General features: G+C 45.8%; 1 protein-coding gene across 2 annotated transcripts in view; it reads left to right on the top strand.

Annotated features, from left to right (window-relative positions):
• The first annotated feature begins 20,245 nt into the window (after positions 1–20,245).
• Positions 20,246–23,609, top strand: part of LOC103091727 (nectin-1) — a 39,734-nt gene continuing 36,370 nt past the window's right edge. For both annotated transcript variants that reach the window (XM_032977140.2, XM_032977139.2), the window contains exon 1: positions 20,246–20,477. In XM_032977140.2, the coding sequence (XP_032833031.1) occupies positions 20,405–20,477 (73 nt within the window). In that variant the 5' untranslated portion in view covers positions 20,246–20,404. The remainder of the gene's footprint in view (positions 20,478–23,609) is intronic.

The raw sequence follows: 23,609 nt of genomic DNA, 5'->3' as shown, positions 1-23,609 counted from the left end.
ATAATGCATTGCTCTATTCTCTATTCATTGTGACAATTGTTCAGGCTTTTGAGTTTGAATGCGTGCATAACATACTTGGAATTTCACGGTAGGATCGGATAAGCATGTTGTAAATTTTTTTGGGGAGAAATAAGTGTTTTATACAATTAAGGGGGTTGCGATCGGTGGGGGCGCGTGTGCAGGATGGAGGGGGCAGTTTATTGAGATGAGCAATTCAATGGCACCCAGGGAGTTATAAACCACGGGGAAGATTCCAAAGCCGGATACATGATAGGACGCTGTAAGGGCAGACCTTGTAGGTTGTGTTCACTGCGCAACAGCTGATATATTTGGTGGTGAGAGAGAATCAATCGCAGAGAAGTGGCATCAATGTTAACTTCTGTATGTTTTAGAGCAGGGGTGGGGAATGTCCGGCCCGCGGGCTGTATGAGACCCGCGAAATCATTTGGTGTGGCCCTGCCACGGCAACCGCAGGCAGGACTCGAAATTCAATCAATCTAGGAGCAAACCTAGAAAAGCAGTTGCGAGTAGCAACAACATCAATACCAGCTAACATCATCAATACCAGCTAACATCAGTACCAGCTAACATCATCAATACCAGCTAACATCATCAATACCAGCTAACATCAGTACCAGCTAACATCATCAATACCAGCTAACATCATCAATACCAGCTAACATCATCAATACCAGCTAACATCATCAATACCAGCTAACATCATCAATACCAGCTAACATCATCAATACCAGCTAACATCATCAGTACCAGCTAACATCATCAATACCAGCTAACATCATCAATACCAGCTAACATCATCAATACCAGCTAACATCATCAATACCAGCTAACATCATCAATACCAGCTAACATCATCAATACCAGCTAACATCATCAGTACCAGTTAACATCACCACACGCCTCACCAAAGAGAAGCAGTTCCAGCCATCGCATTAGGGGTGAGTTAATTAAATGTTTGACCAAATATAACAGGCTAATTTTTAAGTTGAATGATGTTATAAATATCCAAATGGCCCTTGGCAGGAAAAAGCTTCCCCACCCCTGTTTTAGAGGAGCGTGACCTTTTAACCTTGATAGACCAATCTCCAATCAGCTGGCATAGACTAACAGCAAAAGTTATGCGAGCACCTGCGAAGGTCGATGAGATGGAGTGGCCAATGCTGCTACCTTTGTCTCCCGAATTGTTTAATCAGGATCTTCATTCTAAGTCTGATTTGAACCAGGGGAGGCCCAGGATAAGTTCAGATGCCACTTACGATATTTTGCATAGATGGGGTTTTAATCAAGGCAAGCTACGATTGCTGTGCATTGTGGACTATTTCACCACTGCAACGACACTCAGAATAATGCTTACTGCGTTAATAACATTTTATTTTAAAGTCACTTCTGCTCCAAAGAACATTGCAGTAGAAATCAACACATAATCGTGTGCTTTCCATGACATCTCCCATTGCAGAGCCTACCGAACCAAGAGGCCAGTAGGCACTACGAGGTAAGCTTTACACACCAAGTGAAATGTTAACTACGATTGACTTATATTCTTGGTTCTTTCGGTAAAGTCACGTTGAAGGGAAACAATAAAATAATAAAAATATATATAAAACAATAAAATTCTCATGACGTTTCGACTGCAACACAAGCAGTCATCATCAGGTGTGAAAACCAACGGCAAAAACATTTGGAAAAAGTGGCGGTTTGTATTTATTTATTTTTAAACGTTAGCGCCACGGATAGCGATTTGACAGTTTGTTTAGATGGACGAGTCCATCTATGTTCGGAAAAGAGGAGGGGGAAGACGAAAAATTAATGTATGCTGTCTGAAAGCCACCGTAAGCGTGAACAATCAATTAAGACCCGAAATGTTTATCAAATCCTTCCAATGATTGCTAAGCCAGAATCCATCTTCTCGGTTGAAATTGTCTCTGTGTTTGTATATGTGGATAGCCTCATGAACGAATATCTCATGGTAGCCAGATGGCTTGCAAAGAACCTCTGTCTTGGAGAAGTCAATGTCATGTGAGCCTACTGAATTATAACAGCGATCTGCCACGGCCGAGGTGTTGGTCCTACCGTGTTTAAGGTCTGCTTTGTGTTCACGAATGCGGTCCGAGACTTTAAATAGGAAATATAATTATATTTTATGGACTGTTGAAATTAAAATGTCAAAGCCAAATACCAAAGCGTCTCCCTGCTCACAGAAAGCATGGCTTAGCGCTCATGTCCATCAGGGGCTCCGAGTCAAATGGTACCAATTGCACATTGCTATGGCATGACCAAAGAAACAACTACCTGTTGAATTTTGATTTAAAGCTTTCGTGACTGCAGTAATTCATATTCTTAGTTATTTCGGTAAAGTCACGTTTTAAATATATTTTATTATTTTGTTGTTTCCCTTTAACGTGACTTTACCGAAAGAACTAAGAATATGAACTACCTGTTGGTCGATGAGAGTTGACGACGCCTGTCGCTACGATCCAGAACTTCTCCACGTGGGCATTTAATGAGAAAGGTGACCTCTGTAGCATCGGGCTCAGGGGTCCCACCAATCAAGACCAGTCACCACCCTCACACGGCACATTTCACTTGATATCATTGCAAATTGTACATTTTCTAAATGAGAATGCACGTGTTGGTTTATTTTGCAGCCTCTGAAGCCGCCTGCGGAGAACGCCTATGACAAATTAAGCCACCCCACGTACACGAATGTCTAAAACAGAGTACCTCGGGAACCACATGCGTGCACTTAACGACTCCACGCAGCACTCGCATGGAATTCAAACTCAAGAGCACGGGGTTCAGTCGGAGGTTTCATTTATTCGGTGTTGTATATATATGCTTTTTTCCAAAAATGAATACTAAGTGTGATATTGCCTATTTTTAATGTAATAGCGCCTCGTAGACATAAACGTGGATTCAGTGTGTTCTGAGCTTAAACAAAAAAAAAATCGGAGCTTAAACGAATTAGCATTCGAATGACAAGTTGACAAACAAAAAATATCTTTCAACAAACGGGACCACAAAAGTTAATCAACAAAGAGAATTTTGTTGTTTTATATTTATATTATTTCATTGTTTCCCTTCTACGTGGTGACTTTACCGAAAGAACCAAGAATATGAATCCCCGCAGTCACGAAAGCTTTAAATCAGGACGTACTGTGTTATAACAACCTAGGCCCAGAATGTTTTAATATGACTAATTTACATGGTCTTATTAACAATTACTGTTATGACATGCGGTCTTAAGACGGGTAGAGCACGTGCAACTTAATGAAAGTGAAATTATGGAAGCTCGGTTTGAAGGGATGAACCTAATGATCATTCAGGACAACAATTGGTATTTTTAGATATATGAAAATTGTCAAATCTACACGACCAACATAATCTATGCAAGGGGTATCACCAAAGCCATGCCTGACCGCCTTTGTCTCTCCAGTGGCTATCATTGCATGCTGCAGCAGGTATTCATATTTAGGATGAGTCAATCTAAGTGGGGAATCATAACTTGAGCAGATAACCGCAACTTTATTGATTGAGGAGGAATCGAACTCGGTGAACCAGCCTCAATAGTTTCATAGTTTCATTTATTTGGTATAGCCCTGTGAGCCATTTGACTCTTGAATCGGGTGCAACCGCAACAAACAAAAAAACAAAAACATGAACAAGAAAACATCTTAAAGTGACTTTGTGCATGTGCAAACAGAAAATCCAGGAAAAAAACATCAAAATATTCCTGAAATAGCACCGTACACCAACGCTGTGTGCAAAAATCCCAGTGGGATGCAAGTCAAACAACAACAACAACTTAGATTAAGGCCATCAGTCTAACTCCGTACTACAATAAACAAAAACATGGCCAAACCAAATAACTTTTAAAAATCACCAAAATAAAGGCATAAATGCAATGTAACAGTGATCATAGGAACTGTGACCGAATTTTTTACAATAAACTACATAAATAACATGTAACACCAAACCCTAGAGCCACAGCTGGCTGCATGAGTCACTCCACAAACAACAGGAGCATCAGTCGGAGTAATACATTTTTAAATACACCTTTAAGATCAGCACACTAAATCAAAATACAGATAATACTTTGCAGCGGTCATCCGGAGCGAAACATTTTATTTTATTTTAGGCCACTGAATAGTAGTGGCAGCTAGGGGTGTACAACTCCTCTAGAGCAGTTTTGAGTGAAGATCTCATAGGTAGTGATTCAAGTTGCAGTTTATTGGCAATAGCATTCCAGACCCTGGGGGCATCAATAGCAAAGGCCCTTCCTCCAGTTTTTGTACGGCAATAGGGAATGTGAAGCTGGTAGATGAGCGAAGACCTGAAGGTCAAATGTGTTCTTTGAAACAGAGAGGAGATCCAGCAGGTAGTCTGCGGATTTTTTTGTAAGTACATCGTGAATAAATAAGATCTGGTGCACAAGCCGTATAGAATAGAAGGGGCAAAGAAACAAAATCCACACACACACACAGCGATTAGCTTCTACGAGTCAAAAGACATCACCAGGGGCAACTAAGTACATAAGGATTCTCATTATCTTGGGATGACCTCTGGGGGAAAGGGGGAAGAAGGGCAGAGCTGATAACTCTGGCTCTAGGATATCCAGGGAGCCAGAACAAAAGGTGAACTAACATTGACCGAATGAATAAAGGGGTGTAAAAGTGGTTGTGTGTTGGGGGGGTGGGGGACATCCGGGCTTTCGATGTGTCTTAGGGATTTAATTAAATAAGCTGGAAATTCCTACATAACAACACACAAAATCACACAAACCAGTCTGGCAGAGGAAAACTGGGGTCTGGCCCTCGTAATCAGCCATACGTTGGGAGATTGTCAGAGGCAAAAGCCTCCTCGTCGCTAAGAGGAGCCAAGTGTTGTTCTATATTTTTATTTACATTTTGAGTCACTTGCAGAGTCAAGGATTTCGAGAAATTGTACTGTACTAAGCTAAGAGTTGTGATAAGCCAATGATTTGTGAAAAGGAATTTTAATATCATGCTGTGTTAAGCAAAGACGTGTGAGAAGTGAGGATTTGAGTCATACACCAATATCGAGGGTGCATGAAGTATTGTCCAGGCTGGAACAGTCCTATTGGTCGAGCCCAGTGACTGACAATTATTGAAGGGGCTGAGAATGTGTTAAGAGTGTGTGTGTGTGGACACGTGCAGACTGCTGCACAGGGGGTGAATCTGCTGAGGGTGACCTGCAACGGGAGCTCACGAACCAAGGCACTTCAAAAACGGTTGGCAGTGTGCTCGGCCAGCATGGCCGTAGCTTGGTCCAGCTGCAGATCGAGCCTGGCGGTGCAGACAATCTGCGAAGGGATAGGGGCCGTCCGTAAATGACGTCACGCATCGGGGGGGGGGGGGGGGTCAGACATTAGTGACGATGTGTGACGAAGGGGGGGGGTTTGAGAAATGTGACGTCACATCAAAATGCGCAACTTTAAATATAGACAACACGTTTCTACTTAATTAAATAGACGTTTTAATAAATGTTTTCTCCTACCACATCAGAGTGCAGCGCCACATTAATTACGCACTACAATGGCAATAGTTTAAAGCGATTTGAAGCACGTTTTATTTTAAAAATGGAAATATGGTTTTGGGGGGTGGGGGGGGGGCAGAGCTTTGTGACGTCATATTTGAGGGGGGGGTCAAAAATCGTCCAAAATCGCGTGACGTCATTTATGGACGGCCCCATTGCCCATTGTGCTCGTTTGCATTAGCATGCCAATCATTTGGCGCATGTCTGACCCCACCTACTTACCCTTGGGTGACACCCACTTCAAACCTATACATAGTCTCTTGTTGCAACAGCCCATTCTTGTTCAGCAGTTCTTTCGGTAAAGTCACGTAGAATGAGAATAAAATAATAAATTGATAAAATAAAATTCTCACGACGTTTCGGCCACAACACAAGCGGCCTTCATCATTTTATTGTGTTATTTTATTTTATCAATTTATTATTTTATTCTCATTCTACGTGGTGACTTTACCGAAAGAACCAAAGAAGATGAATCCTTGCAGTCACGAAAGCTTTAAATCGAAATTCAGCCCGTTTTTGTTTAGCAGTTCTACTGCTGTATCTTTCTCCCTGATGACGATTGCGTGTGTTGCGATCGAAACATCGTAATTTTATTTTTTCCTTCTTCCCACGTGACTTTACCGAAATTACTAAGGAGGATAGATTTGAAAATAACATAAACAGACAACAGGCCAAGTTCAATAAAGGTGCGTAAGAATGGAGAGTGATGACTTCCAAGTAAGATCGTGCCCCCTAATGGTTACATTGGTGCGAGGTGCCTTAATCCGGATCAATTACTTCACAACAAAACTGTACAGGAGACTCTCCGTGAATATCGCGGGTTCATCGTTCACGGTTGCGACCTACTGCGGGCAACCTCTCTGTACACCAATTTCGCTGTCGGTGGAGTTAGTTTTGGCACTTTCGCGGGTGTGACTTAAGCCAGAGAAACAAACACGTGGCTGGTGTAACCGCTGTGTGTCAGTGTCGGTGATGATTGTTAAGTAAGGTCATGCCTCCTGGTGGTTGCAGTGGTGCTAGGTTCCTTAAGCCGGATCGTGACTTCATGACACTCAATCGAGTGCAGGAGACCCTCCTTGAATATCGCGGGTTTGTCGTTCACGGTTGCGACCTACTGCGGGCAACCTCTCTGTACACCAATCTCGCTGTCGCGGGTGATAGTTTTGGCACTCTTGCGGGTATACTGCGCCCACAAGCGCCGTATCATTGGCTGATACCGTGGTGCGTGGTGGGGCAGGCGAGACACGCGAGACGGTGGCCGTGCAAGCATCTGGCGGACACAGACGGAGATCCATAATAGAGGTTTTTTTGGGTTGTATCGCGTACAATTTTAAATGTTGTGTCGTTAAAACCCGCCAACCGCCCGACACGGCCAGCTAGTAAGGGTTGTCACATAAACAGCGTAGCCAATTCGTCACTAGTACAGCAACACCGGTTGTGTGTTGGAGAGCCAAGCCACAACATTTACAATCTGAGGAGTAGCGTGAGGCTTCACCAGTAAATACAACTAACTTCATCAGCCTTCGTGTTAAAAAGACATATATATCCCCTATATAGCCTATTGAGAGCCTGTTGGAGCAAGTGCTGTCTGCGAGCATCTATGAAGGCCGACACAGCACACGTGGGCGTGGGTGGCCCTCACCACGCCCGGCCGCCTTGTTTTTTCACCTGATGACGATTGCTTGTGTTGCAATCGAAACGTCGTGATATTTTCATTTTCTCTTAATTTTCTATCGACGTGCCTTTACCAGAAGACCCAAAGAACTAGAAATATCTTCTTTGGTTCTTTCGGTAAAGTCACGTAGAATGAGAATAAAATAATAAATTGATAAAATAAAATAACAATAATATTATCACGCCGTTTTATTTTATCAATGTATTATTTTATTCTCATTCTACGTGGTGACTTTACCGAAAGAACCAAAGAAGATGAATCCTTGCAGTCACGGAAGCTTTAAATCGGAACTGGAAATATGTCGTCTAAAATATGCCCATGTTTCCTGATTCGTGTGTTTCCTCTTTCTCTGTCTCGACTGTGTTCCCTTAATTCCTTTTTAAGCGTATATTAACATTTACAAAAACAGGTCCCTGCAGGGTGGGCTGGTAGGAACATTGGAACTTTGCGCAATTTTATTTTTACACCCCAACAGCACGAGATTTCACTTCGTTAAAGTATTGAAAGGGGACGGACGGACGGACACATTAATCTATTGCAGGCTGGTACACTCAGTTTACAACTTCGTTCCTACCAGTATAAATAAAAATATTAACTTTGGCTCGTGATGCAGATTTCAATTAAGCTTTAGAATGTAAATAATGTACATACAACAAACACGCCAGAATTTTGCCAGCAGTAGCATTGAGAAGTGAGATCTCGCGGCAATGGTTGCAATTGGGATGGTCACCCTTCTTCTTGTATATTGAGTTAATCTGATCATCTTTAAAGTGCCGTGGAAGAATTTTGGTGTCCCATGTGTTATTGAGAGGTGAACAAAGTTTATGTATCGGGGTATGCGGCCTCGATGGTGAGATGTTAACTCCTTCGCCTGGTATCTAGGTGTGCGTGGGTTCGATCCCGACCCTGACGCCTGTTGTATATTTAGAATTTGCGTGTCTCTCTCCCCGTGGTCGCGTGTTTGGCTGCTATACACTTCGTCATAATGATAAGCCACTTGGATGAGCTATCATTTGTAATATCCCAGTCGCTTTTTAAAAAGAGATATATAGCTCAATGGAGGTAGAATACAATAACAACTTAGTCTTAGTTTATTGCCAATGCAGCAGCAGCAAGTTTTCGGAAGTCGACATGGAAGTCACAAATGTTCAACGTCGCCATCGCTTAATAAGACCCTGCATTGCTACAACTACGTTAAATCCTGTACGTTATCCCGATTTCCTATCGCATCACCTCCGTCGTAGTCATTCTCTCGAGGGCACAACTTATCTTTCTCCTTTGCTTGTCTTTCCACAACTAACTAACTCACTCAACTATATATTTTTTTTATTTTGCTAGGTAAGGCCCCACTGAGAAATGTAGCTCTTTTTTTAAGACGCGACCTGCCTCAACACAAATGATAGCTCAACGAAGTGGCTTAGCATGGTGTGGAAATTTATAGCAGCCAAATACTTTAAACGCGTAACGTTCCTTTAAAATGTGGAGGGAAAACCCGGGGGACCTGGAGAAAAATCCACATGACCACGGGGAGCGAGACACCACAAACTCCGATTGTATAGGCGTCAGAATCGAACCTACGACCTCCTGCATACCGGGCGAGATAGCTAACATCTCCTAGTCACTGTGGCACCACCACGGTGGCGAGATGAGACCGGTCTTGTCCATCATCATGATTCTTTTTCTAGCGAGACGCATGGTCACGCGTCATCTAAATGTAAGAACAAGAAATATGTTATCTTAAATGTGCCCATGTTCCCTGATTCCTGTGGTTCCTCTTTCTCAGTTTCGATTGGGTTCCCTTAAATCCTTTTTCAGCGTATGTTAACATTTACAAAATAAAAAAAATAGATTAACTTCGGTTCGTGATGCAGTGTTCAATAAAGCTTTTGAATACAAATAATATGCATATAACAAACACGCGATATTTATAAGATGCATATTAAAACATAACACCCACTTGCCAGAATTTTGCGTGGAGATATTTGGAAGTGAGATTCCACGGCCATTGTTGCAAATGGAATAATCACCCTTGTGTATACAGTTAATTTGAGCATCTGTCAAGTCCCGTGTGAGGATGTTGGTGAGCCATATATTATTCAAAGGTGAAGAAAGCTTATGTATCAGGGAATGCTGCTGTGGTGACGAGATGTTAACTCCCTCGCCTGGTCTACAGGAGGTCGTGGGTTCGATCCCGACCCTGACGCCTGCTGCTGTATATTTGGAGTTTGTGGTGTCTCTCTCTCATCATCATCACGGTGGCTAGGAGATGTTAACTACCTCGCCTGGTATACAGGAGGTCGTGGGTTCGATCCCGACCCTGACAGCCTGTTGCATATTTGGAGTTTGCGCTTCTCTCTCCCCGAGGTTGTGTGTATTTTCCTCCGGGTCCTGTTTTTTCCACCACATATAGCATCAACGTCACGTATTGAGAATGTTTCGCTTCTGCTGTACATTTCCACACGATGATAAGCCACTTCGTTGAGCGATAATTTGTAATAGTCGGGTCGCTTCTGAAGAAATAGCTTCATTGCTCAGTGGGTCTGACCTGGTATGGATCCCTGCATGCAGTCACGAAAACTTCCAATCTAGATTTATTTTTGATTTGAAGCTTTCGTGACTGCAGTAATTCATATTCTTAGCTCTTTCGGTAGAGTCACGTTGAAGGGAAACAATAAAATAATAAAATATATATATATATAAAACAAAAAAATTATCACGACGTTTCGACCATAAGACAAACGGTCATCATCAGCGGTAGCTCGTTGTGGTCAAATGTAGCGGATAAAAAGAAAACATTTATGTTATGCTTAAATGAGAATTTGGGTGGTGCTCTTTAGCTGTTAATATCTCTGAGTCACCGGTGAAAAGTCCACGTTCCTATGGTCGTGGGTTAGTTTACAGTGTAAATAAGCCAACGCACATTTGTTTGCCCAGTTATGAATAAAATAAATGGACCCAAGAGAAAAGCATATTTTGGCCAATGTAATGACATCATTGGGGTGTGCACGCGTGTGGTGTGACATCATCCCACAACGTGAGGTCATGCGCCACGTGCCACCGTCTTGTGCCGCTCGGAAGACAACGTCATTCATCATCGGAAGTACATTGATAGATCACATTCGTGCGGCCAACCCCATGTAGTAGCATTTTTGGGACCTTTTGGCTGCAAAGAAGAAGTCAACCAACCGAAGGACCAGATCCGTACCACTGTTGTTTGCCCAATTATTTATAAAATTAATAGTAAAAAATCCAAGAGAAAAGCGAATTTGGGGCCGTCCATAAATGACGTCACGCGATTTTGGCCGATTTTTGACCGCCCCTCCCCCTCGTCACACGGCGTCACAAACAGTCAGACCCCCCCCTCAAATATGACGTCACAAAGCTCTGCCCCCCCCCCCAAACCATATTTCCATTTTGAAAATAAAACATGCTTCAAATCGCTTTAAACTATTGTCATTCTAGTGCGTATTTAATGTGGCGCTGCACTCTGATGTTGTAGGAGTGTTGTTATAACAATTAGTGTTCTTATAACAATTCTATATTTATTAAAAGTTGTGCATTTCTCAACCCCCCCTCGTCACACATCGTCACAGATGTCTGACCTTCTTCCACAGGTGCGTGACGTCAATAATGGACGGCCCCTTTGGCCAATGCAAATCAGAAATTCAACCAAGGTCTCCGATTGGTGCAGGGAGGCCTCAAAGACGATTGGCCAGGAGACGATATTCAAAGAAATTGTAGGGGAGTTTCGAACGTTAAAGATCGGAGGCAAGGGTTGACAAGAGGGACAACGGTTGACAATCGTTGGAGGAGGAGGACGAGGATTGGATGAAGGGAGTGGGTTGAGCGAGGCTCCCAGAAAGGGGGCTCGGGATGTATGAAAGGGGACAGCACAAGAGCGGGCCCGGGCTGACAGACAGAGCTGTCTCTACGTAGAGAGGCGGGTGTCTGAAATCAAAACGCTAAGTAATAACGTGTCGGAATCATTATAGCAGGGACGTTCGGTCAGGGGAGGCAGCTATCACATCTGCCTCACTGAGGGGGGGGGGGGCGTGTCAGACACGCCCCCTCTCAGTGAGGACACGCCCCCTGTCAGTGTGTAAATCTGCCTCTGATACCAGCCAGTGCTGCCCCAGCCATTGACCTCACCGCTTGAGGACGACCGCTCGTGTTGCGATCGAAACGTCGTGATTTATTTTATTTTCTATCGACGTGATGACTTTACCGGAAGAACCAAACAGCATGGATTCCCGCAGTCACGATAGCTTCAAATCAAGATTACAAGAAGAAGTCAAACACCCGAAGGACCACATCCGTAACGATCTCCACTAGCAACCACCGCAGGCACTCACGCGAAAATCCCATCACCATTTCTTGCGGAGTGGCTGAGCATGCACACCGTGATGATTCGATGTGAAAACGGAATGGAGGAATTCACGGACGACCGATCAACAATAACGCATTTCAGCACAACCAACCACACCGAAACCCCTTTCTGAGTTCTCGTTTCCACCCCCCCCCCCCCATCACGCAGAACTGTAGACCACTGTGATATGCGCCCATCTCCCGTACACAAAACAGAAGGTGAGAGGCACGTAGTTTGCAACGGCAGCTCTGCTCCGAGTGGAACAAACTCCAGCACAGGGGTCATCTGCTGCACTTCGAGAGAGACTCCATCATTGAATGGCGGCGGGACCCAAGGCACTAGTTTTTGTGTTGTTTAGTAATAGGTTTTTACCCTTTTATCTGGCACCAAAACTGACACCTTCATACAAGGGATCATGTTTGCAATAACCACAACACAAGCAGTCAAAATGCAAACAAAAAGATAACTTTGATGTAAAGCTTTCGTGACTGCAGGGATTCATATTCTTGGTTCTTTCGGTAAAGTCACCACGTAGAAGGGAAACAATAAAAGAATAAAAATATGAAACGATAAAATTCTCACGACGTTTCGACTGCAACACAAGCAATCATCATCAGGTGTGGTTTTCACACCTGACGAAAACCGGGGTTTCACACCTGATGATGATTGCTTGTGTTGCAGTCGAAACGTCGTGAGAATTTTATTTATAAACGTGAGAATTTTATTTTGTATATTTATTTATTATTTTATTGTTTCCCTTCTACGTGATTTTACCGAAAGAACCAAGAATATAAAAAAGAGACAACTCTGATAATGATATGCACTGTCCTTGAAATTGATTGGTCCACACCCGAGACGGCTTTTCTTAGAGCCTAGTCTCCACTGGTGTTGGACCAGATGACGCCAAAAGGCGTACAACTCAAAAACAGCGCACTATCAAGAGTATTGAGAGCTCGGGGTAAGCATTTTATTGCAAACATGATCCCTTGTGTAAAGGTGTCAGTTTTGGTGCCAGATAAAAGGGTAAAAACCTGTTACTATATTTTGTATTGTTTGTTGTTGTTGTGGCGGTCTGACCCCGTGCCCCCTACTGAACATATGTAAATAAAGAGCTTCATAGTTCATCGGATTACGCCTCCTGCAGTTTACATGAATCTGATTCTGATTCAGATGACTGCATCAGCTTACGACTCGGGTTGTCGAATGATGATCGTCCGGTAATCGTTTTTTTTTTTCTCTCAAATTGAGTCGCCGGTTTTCGAAAGTTAGAGAAGCATTGATCGTTTCCAGCGGGGAGATATCGAGTGGGAATTTACTGGCATTGAATCATTGCATCGATTTCCCTTGTTTCTGAGTTAATGGTGCAATCGATTGAAAACTCACGTCTTTAAAACTATACTTTTGCGATTGCCAGGTCGCTTCTGAAAAAGAGCTAAATAGCTCAATGGGCCTTACCTGGTAAAATAAAATAGTTTTCTAATTTAGTTTTATAGGTGGCAGTCATTGTTGACCAGGCGAAGACAATAAACTCTCTCCACTTAACAAAAAAATAAATTTCAATCTAAATGTAGATTGAAATGTATTTCTTTACAACTCTTTGTTGTTGTGTTTAGTTTAAAGTCCTTCCCCCCCACCCACGCACCTCCGATTAGGACAGTTGGCTACGTGCGGTGCAAAAGAAGTTCAACGAACATACACACACACATACATACACACATACACACACATACACACATACATATATACACACATACCTACACACACACACGTAACAACAACCGCCATTCGCCACTAAGTGGCGGTGACGTCACCACGATGCTTGTGCCAGGCCATGTGCACCTTGAGGCCACGTAAAGTGTCGAACGTCCGCTGGCAGAAGGTCACGGGGCAGACCCAGGTGCCACGGGTCGACTGACTGAGATGACTGAGATGACTGAGATGACTGGCTGATGCACCACCTTGTGCCAGGCCATGTGCACCTTGAGGCCACGTAAAGTGTCGAACGTCCGCTGGCAGAAGGTCACGGGGCAGACCCAGGTGCCACGGGTCGACTGACTGAGATGACTGAGATGACTGAGATGACTGGCTGATGCACCACCTGTGCCCCCTACTGTGCCAACCTGCTGTGCCTTAGCCACCTGGCGCTCTGCTCGTTGTTGTGAGCGTCGCTCCTCCCTCCGTTGTTGTTGGAGGGCGACTACCTCCAACTGCCCAGTAGCGTCCTTCACGAGCCTCCTCCACAGAGGCCGATCTTGTCATCGCTAGGTACCAGTCATCGGCAAGTCCACTCAGCTCCACGTCCTCCTGTACCACATTACTCCATCTCTTCTCTAGCCCGTGCCGCGCCCGTTTAGTCCCCTCGATCCGGCCGAACAAAAGCTGTTTCGGCATGCGGTGGCTGGGCATGCGGGCTACATGACCCAGCCATCGCAGCCTTGCCAGCCGGAGGAGCTCACCGATGGGACCTTGCCCAGATCTTTCAAGGATTTGTGAGCTCCTCACACAATCCAGTCTGGTTAAACCCAGGATGGATCGTAGGCAGGCCAGCCTAAATGTTTCTAACCGGCGGAGATGTTCCATTCGGGGGGTCCACGTTTCGCAAGCGTAGAGAAGGGAGGGAATGACCGTGGCCGAGAAGACCTGAAGCTTAATGCGGAGCGACAGACCAGGTAGCTTCCACACAGCGTTACGCAACCGATGAAAAGATATTGCCGCTCGACTGATTCGGAGTGAGACCTCTGCTGTTAAACTGGAGCCGGTCATAAGTACACTGCCCAGGTATGGGAAACTCTCCACTCTCTCCACAACTGCCCCATTACCGATTGAGAGTTGTGGGGGTGGAGTGTCCGATGGTACAAAATACCCAGGCAGGTGCTTAGTTTTGGTGGGGCTGATGGTAAGGCCCCATCTCTTAGTAGCACGCTCCAGTCTCAGCAGCAGCGTCTCCAACTCCTCCTCTGAATGAGCAGCTATTACCAAATCATCGGCATACATAACGTGGTTGAGCAATAGGGAGCCATCCCTTGACCGCACCCGGGCATCGATCAGCCTCCCATTATATCTGTACCATATGGAGATTCCCCCGGTACAGCTTTTGAAGGCTTCTCGAACTACGTGGTCAAAATAGATGTTAAATAATGTGGGAGCCAGAGGACATCCCTGTCGCACCCCAAGGTGTACAGGGAATGGCTCTGACTCCCGGCCACGTAGTTTTACCCAGGCCCGCTTACCATCATGAAGGTCCTTAATGATCTTGAGCAGAGGGTCAGGTATTCCAAAAGCACGAAGAACAACCCAGAGCCCAGGCCTACTGATGGCATCATAGGCCTTGACCAGGTCAATAAAGCAGAGATGTAGGTCTTGCTGGAATTCCCTACACCTCTGCTGTAGCAGACGGACAGAAAATATGGCATCTGTGGAGGACCGCCATTTCCTGAAACCGCATTGGGGCTCCAAGCCTCTCCTCAACGTGCCTGGCAAGGTGATGTTGAATAATCATTGCCAGGACCTTTCCCGGCACACTGAGGAGTGAGATGCCCCTGTAGTTGTTATAGTCTGTGCGGTCCTCCTTCTTAAAGAGGGGGACCACCAGGGCATCCTTCCAATCCTGCGGAACCCGTCCAGTGGTCCAGACTGTTGTTATGATGTCATATAGGGCAGTCTGTGCACAAATGCCACCTTCCCTCCGCATTTCACTTGGGAGATCATCTCTGCCCGCTGCCTTTCCTGGTCTCAGACTCCGGATCGCCTTCAGTACTTCCTCAACAGATGGCACCTCAGCCAGCCACTCACAGGGGGTGACTTCTTCCAATATTTGAGGCACCGCAGCCTCAGCAGGGTCATCCTCACTTTGTGCCACGATGTTTTTCTGGCTGAGGGATTTTCCCTCCCCCAGGACCTCACAGAAATGCTCAGCAAATCTGCAAACCTGTTCCTGGGGGTCAGAGATTGGATCACCGTTTTTTCCCCTAATGATGGTAATAGGTGTGGTGCTGCAGGTTACTTTTTTGATGGAGTTAAATAGAGATTTGTGATTGCGGGCCACTGAAGCAGACTCCATCTCCTCAGCAACCCGCGACCACCACCCATCCTTGCAGCGCCTCACGGCTCTCCGAACCTCCGAGCGAAGGCTGTGGTAGGCCTCCTCATTCTCTGACGTGGGATTCTGTAGCCAATGACAGTGGGCCTGTCGCTTTTTCTCAACCATCCTGAACACCTCCTCTGTCAGCCAGGGTCTCTGGGGAGGTCTGGATCGCGTACCCAAAGCAGCCATTGCAGCTGCATGAGTCACAGTCCTAAACCTCGCCCATTTACCCTCGACATCAGGAGGAGTCGGGGACGATGCCAATCCCAGCTGCAAGCGATGATGAAATTTTCGCTTGTAACTTTCATCAGATAACTGAGACCAGGCCACTTTAGGTTGGCATGGGGTCTTGGGTGTACACCCACCACCAGAGTGGAAGAATGGGAAGGCGCATCTTACAGATGGTCAGAGGGCAGATCAGCTCCACGGTAGGTCCTGGTGTCAAGGACATGGGCTCGCATCCACTGGTCCGTCACTATGTAGTCCAGCAGATGTTCTTGCTTGGACCTGGCATGCATCCATGATGTTGTGTGGATATGCCCCGAGTAGAGGACTGTCCACCCCTCATGGTGGCAGGAGCCAGAACCGGTCCACCGGACCTCCTGAATGCCACAGAGATCCAGGCGGTACCGGTCCAGCTCCCGACAGAGGAGTGGCAGCCTCTCCTCCGCAGTGAGTGTTCGAACATTCCACGTGGCCATCCGTAGTGGCTTTTCATTGATTCTGGAGGAGACCCGAGGGTAGAGATTCAATCTCCTGGCTCCGCCAATTGGGGTTTGGCCAGGAGACGTCATAGACGCCTGTCCCCCCGGGGCCTCCGGCACAAGCTTATTAGTTACATATGTCAGTTTAACTCGTGGTATAGTGGTAATTAATTGAAGGTGGAGGGATTACCAGCCCCTCGCACCCGTCCAGAGTCCCCGTTTAGCCACTGTGGTGGACACAGACGCCATGAGGGGAGGAGCCAATAGGAATTAGCCCTCCCCCCATAGCACTGTCCACGACAGAGTTGCCCGTCCGGCACCGCGAGGAGGTAGGGGGTTGTTTTGCCGGACACATACATACATACACAAACACATACACACATACACACACATACATACACACATACATACACATACATACATACACACACATACATACGTACATACACACATACATACACACATACATACATATACACACATATAGACACATACATACACACATACACATATACACACGTACACACATACACACGTACACACGTACACACATACACACATACACACGTACACACATACATACACGCACATACACACATAAATACACAACGCATAGACTCAACACTGCCCCATAGACTCAACACTGCCCATAGACTCAACACTGCCCAATAGACTCAACACTGCCCATAGACTCAACACTGCCCATAGACTCAACACAGCCCATAGACTCATCACTGCACCATAGACTCAACACTGCCCCATAGACTCAACACTGCCCATAGACTCAACACTGCCCATAGACTCAACACTGCCCATAGACTCAACACTGCACCATAGACTCAGCACTGCCCATCGACTCATCACTGCCCATAGACTCACCACTGCCCATACACTCAACACCGCCCATAGACTCAACACCGTCCATAGACTCAACCCTGCACCATAGACTCAGCACTGCCCATAGACTCAACACTGCCCAATAGACTCAACACTGCCCATAGACTCAACACTGCCCAGAGACTCAACACAGCCCATAGACTCAACACTGCCCATAGACTCAACACTGCCCATAGACTCAACACTGCACCATAGACTCAGCACTGCCCATCGACTCATCACTGCCCATAGACTCACCACTGCCCATACACTCAACACCGCCCATAGACTCAACACTGTCCATAGACTCAACACTGCACCATAGACTCAGCACTGCCCATAGACTCATCACTGCCCATAGACTCAACACTGCCCATAGACTCACCACTGCCCATAGCCTCAACACTGCACCATAGACTCAACACAGCCCATAGACTCATCACTGCACCATAGACTCAACACTGCCCCATAGACTCAACACTGCCCAATAGACTCAACACTGCCCATAGACTCAACACTGCCCATAGACTCAACACAGCCCATAGACTCATCACTGCACCATAGACTCAACACTGCCCCATAGACTCAACACTGCCCATAGACTCAACACTGCCCATAGACTCAACACTGCCCATAGACCCAACACTGCACCATAGACTCAGCACTGCCCATCGACTCATCACTGCCCATAGACTCAACACTGCCCATAGACTCACCACTGCCCATAGACTCAACACTGCACCATAGACTCAGCACTGCCCATAGACTCAACACTGTCCATAGACTCAACACTGCCCATAGACTCAACACAGCCCATAGAATCATCACTGCACCATAGACTCAACACTGCACCATAGACTCAGCACTGCCCATAGACTCATCACTGCCCATAGACTCAACACTGCCCACAGACTCAACACTGCATCATAGACTCAACACTGCCCATAGACTCAACATTGTCCATAGATGTTGCGTTATTGAGGGGCATTGTGGGTGGAAAATTACCAAGCGTATGGGCTGTGAACTCTGCCTACGTGGGCAACTCGGTGGCTGGGAGATGTTAATTACCTCGTATAGTATACAGGAGTTCGTGGGTTTGATCCCGACCCCGACGTTTGCTATATATTTGGATGTCTCTCTCTCCCCGTGGTTGCGTAGATTTGTCTCCGGGTCCTCCGGTTTACCCCTCCACATTTAGAAACACGCGTTTAGAGTTATTGGGATGTTATAAACTCCCATCTCACTGGGATATCATGTGTAGCGAGGTCGCTTCTGAAAAAGAGCTATATAGCTCAGGTCAGGCTGGTAAAATAAAAATAGTTTCGTGTGGCACCTCACGGGCCATTTAACTATTTACTAATTAACTATTTGTTTTATTTACCAGGTGTAAGACCGCACTGAGTTGCTATACAGTATAGCCATTTTCCAGATGCGACTTGGCAATCACAAATGATAGCCCAACGAAGTGGCTTATCACGTGGACATTTATAGCAAACAAGTAACTCTAAAACGTGTGGTGTTGATTCCAAAGGTGAAGGGAAAAGTCCACGCGGCCACGGGGAGAAAGAGAGACAAGAAAACTCCGAATATTCAGCAGCAGGCGTCAGGGTCGGGATCGAACCCACGGCCGTCCTGTAGACCAGGCGAGGTAGTTAACATCTTGCCACCAGATAGTGGTGGTGGGGTAAATAATTAAAGCGGAACTTGTAGGTCTCGTGTCAATTGTGCAACAGCAGGAATGATATTCCAGAAGCAAGAAACGGTAATTTGATAACAAATATATTCTCCTTTGCTATCATCTCCTTTAACATCAACATAATCACCCACATCGTCACCATTAACATCAACACCATCATCACCACTACCCGTCACCATCACCGCCACTCATATCAACATTAATCACCATCACTACCATCATCAGCACCATCAACATTGACATCAACATTCATCACCATCACTGCCATCATAATCAGCACCATCACCACTCACATCAACATTAATCACCATCACTGCCATCATAATCAGCACCATCACCACTCACATCAACATTAATCGCCATCACTACCATCATCGCCATCAGCACCATCACCACTCACATCAGCATTAATCGCCATCACTACCATCATCGTCATCAGCACCATCACCACTCAAATCAACATTGATCTCCTTTAACATCAATAGCAAAGGGCCTTTGCTATTGATGCCCCCAGGGTCTGGAATGTTTTTGCCAATAAACTGTAACTTGAATCGCTACCAATGAGGTTTTCTCTCAAAACTGCTCTAGAGGAGTTGTACACCCCTAGCTGCCACTGCTATTCATTGGCGTAAAATAAAAAATGTTTCGCTCCGGATGACGCTGCAAAGTATTATCTGTATTTTTATTTAGCGTGCTGATCTTAAAGGTGCATTGACATTTTTTATACTCCGACTGATGCTTCTGTTGTTGTGGAGTAACTCATGCAGCCAGCTATGGCTTTAGGATCTGGTGTTACATGTTATTTATGTAGTTTATTGTAAAAATTCGGTCACAGTCCCTGTGATCACTGTTACGTTGCAATTATGGCTTTATTTTTTGGTGATTTCGAATACGTTTTTTGGTTTGGACATGTTTGTTTTGTTGTAGTACGGAGTTAGACTGATGCCTTAATCTAAGTTTTCTTGTGGTTGTTGTTGTTGTTGTTTGACTTGCATCCCACTGGGATTTTTTGCACACAGCGTTGGTGTACGGTGCTTTTTTCAGGAATATTTAGCTGTTTTTTCATGGACGTTCTGTTTGCACAGTCACATAGTCACTTTAAGATGTTTTTCTTGTTCGTGTTTTTGTTTGTTCTAGTTGCACCCTATTCAAGAGCCGAATGGCTCACAGGGCTATACCTAAATAAAATAAATGAAACTGATAATGATCACTGTCATCACTTTTGGAGCGAATCGAAAGCCGTCGATTACCCAACCGGCGAATCGATTCCTCAACGTCACGTGGCCTCTTCCCCGCTTCGATTGTTCGTTCCCCCTCCTTGCATACAAAGTGAGAGCCAAGAGAAAGGCGAGCGAGCGAGTGACTTCTAGTGTCTGTGTGTGCTGGTGTTGGAGAGAGGAGAGAGAGAGACAAAGGCGGACGTGCGAGCATGGAAACACTCTGCTTTGCGCAGCGTGTGATGATAGCCGTCCAGCTGCTGCTCCTCCTGTCCGCAACTCTGGGTGAGTTTGCTATCAGTTTTTCAGATGTCGATTTAAAGACAAATGCCCTATTCACCGTGACACTCGCTTCAGGTGTGTTGCGTTGTGTGGGGTCGCAGCTGCACAGGGATTTGTCGACCACACCAGACGGCTTATTCGCAGAACTACGTACCTTAACTACTTACCTACGGAGTTGTCTAGCTACCTACCCAATCACTTGTGTGCCTGCCTACCCTACTAACGGATGGCTCAAAGATGTTAACCACCTCGCCTGGTATGCAGGAGGTCGTGGGCTCGATCTCGACCCTGACGCCTGCTGCTGCTGCTGTATCTTTGGAGTTTGCGGTGTCTCTTTCTCATCATCATCATCACGGTGGCTAGGAGATGTTAACTCCCTCGCCTGTTATACAGGAGGTCGTGGGTTCGATCTCGTCCCTGACGCCTGGTGCTGCTGCTGTATATTTGGAGTTTGCGGTGTCTCTTTCTCATCATCATCATCACGGTGGCTAGGAGATGTTAACTACCTCGCCTGTTATACAGGAGGTCGTGGGTTCGATCTCGACCCTGACGCCTGGTGCTGCTGCTGTATATTTGGAGTTTGCGGTGTCTCTTTCTCATCATCATCATCACGGTGACTAGGAGATGTTAACTACCTCGCTCGTTATACAGGAGGTCGTGGGTTCGATCTCGACCCTGACGCCTGGTGCTGCTGCTGTATATTTGGAGTTTGCGGTGTCTCTCTCTCATCATCATCATCATCACGGTGGCTAGGAGATGTTAACTACCTCGCCTGGTATACAGGAGGTCGTGGGTTCGATCTCGACCCTGACACCTGCTGCTGCTGTATATTTGGAGTTTGCGTGTCTCTCTTTCTCTCCCCGTGGTCGCGCGGAGTTTTCTCAAGGTCCTCCGGGTTTTTTTTTACCCCTCCACGTTCGGGATCGACATCACCACGCGTTTAGAGTTATTTGGAGGATGCTCCACATTTCCACATGATGACGATGAGCCCACTTCGATGGGCTATCAATTGTGTTTGCCAGGTCGCTTCTGAAAAAAGAGCTACAGAGATCAGTGGGGCCTTACGTGCTAACATAAAATAAAAAAAAGTTAATAGGTTAGTTACGTTTATAATTACGGTACTCGTCTGACCCTTATTTTCTGTTCTTCTCTGTGTATTTGTTTCTTTTTTATGTTTTGTTACGTGGGTACAACCCCAACGCACTCTGGGATACGGCAGTAAAGTTCTGAGTTGTGCATCAGTGCGTGGGGCGAATGTTTCAAAGTCCTCGGTTGACGTGCGTGCGGCTGCGCCTGGCCTCGAGTAGCTTTAGGAAGGTCACGTCTTTCTCATATGTTTTTATCCCGCAAACTCCCCCGCGTCGTTACATTGCAACACCCTGACGTTCCGAACGGGTTTCTTCTTCTTCTTCCCAGGGGTCACGAGTTAAGAAATAAAATAAACCCCCCAAGGACGAAGTGGCTGGGGTGTGCCCAGAGAGTCGGGAAGACACTCAGCTGGCATCGCTTGAGAGCCTGCGATTAAAATTCGAAGCTGCCACCACTCTGCTTAGACCGGTGGGCCCGGGTGACCAAGAGAGTCGAACACTCACTCACTCTCTGGCCTGGGACTCTCTCTTGAGTGAGAGACATTGAAACGAGTCACCCACTACAGAGGCAGAGTTCGAAATTCGAATCCAGGTATCAGCTGCCACAACTCTGCTTAAACCAGGTTTGGGGGGGTGTGAGGGAGACGCCACCGTGGCTATGAGATGTTAACTACCTCGCCTGGTATACAGGAGATCGTGGGTTCGATCCCGACCCTGACGCCTGCTGCATATTGCAGTTTGCATCTCTCTCTTCCCCTGGTTGCGAGGATTTTTCTCCGACTCCTCCGGGTTTTCCCACTACATTTGGAATCAACATCACGTGTTTAGAGTATTAGGCTGCTGTAAATCTCCACGTGATGATAAGCCACTTCGTTGAGCTATCATTTGTGATAGCCAGGTCGCTTCTGAAAAAGAGCTACATAACTCAGTGGGTCTTACCTGGTGAAATAATAAAAGTTTAATAGTTTAGTTTTATAGGTGGCGTGGCGAAGACAATAAACTCGCTCCAATTGACAACCTGGGTTAAATCTATATTGAAAACTCATTGACTCACAACTGCTTTTTGTGTGTTTAGTTAGGTGTCCTTCCCCCGCACCTCCGATTATCACGGTTGGCTATGTGCGGTTCGAGAGAAGTTCAACATACATTCATACACACAACACTACCCATAGACTAAACACTGCCAATTTCATTTTATTTTATACCTACGTGACTTTACCGAAAGAACCAAAGAGTATAGATCCCTGCAGTCACGAAAACTTCAAATCTAGATTACTGCCCATAGACTCAACACTGCCCATAGACTCAACACTGCCCATTGACTAAACACTGCCCATAGACTCACCACTGCCCATAGACTCAACACTGCCCATTGACTAAACACTGCCCATAAACTCAACACTGCCCATAGACTCAACACTGCCCATAGACTCAACACTGCCCATAGACTCAACACTGCCCATAAACTCAACACTGCCCATTGACTAAACACTGCCCATAGACTCAACACTGCCCATAGACTCAACACTGCCCATAGACTAAACACTGCCCATAGACTAAACACTGCCCATAGACTAAACACTCCCCATCGACTGCTTTGGTGTGTTTAGTTTGTTGTCCTTCCCCTGCAACTCCGATTAGCACGCTTGGCTAAGTAGGGTGCGACACAAGTTGAACACACACACACACGTACATACATAATTGCATGCAGTGCCAGAAATCTGGATTTTCCAATGCATTATTTCGGGTTTTTGCCATTTCAGAGTCTCTGACCTCTGAATGACCTCCCGAATCATTTGTTAGATCTTAAACAGTGGCGCAATTATGATCCTTAACTCAGTCTTTCCTTTGGTGATTGTTAACATTACGGGAAAGGCTCAATTGTAAACGAGCATCTTAATCTCAAAAGAAGATCGCCGTCCCAAAGCGGTGGACGTATTTCCACGCTAAACATGTGCATCCCTCTTTTGTTTATCTACTGCTGGATGAAGGCCTCTCCTCTCCCCGTGTGTGCATTGGGGAGCGGTGGTGTAGCAGATTAGCGCTA

The sequence above is a fragment of the Petromyzon marinus genome, chromosome 62 (assembly GCF_048934315.1).
Source record: "Petromyzon marinus isolate PM22_M1 ecotype Great Lakes invasive population chromosome 62, UKy_Petmar_22M1.pri1.0, whole genome shotgun sequence".
NCBI classification, from domain to species: domain Eukaryota; kingdom Metazoa; phylum Chordata; class Hyperoartia; order Petromyzontiformes; family Petromyzontidae; genus Petromyzon; species Petromyzon marinus.
This window is presented reverse-complemented; position numbering and strand designations above follow the sequence as displayed.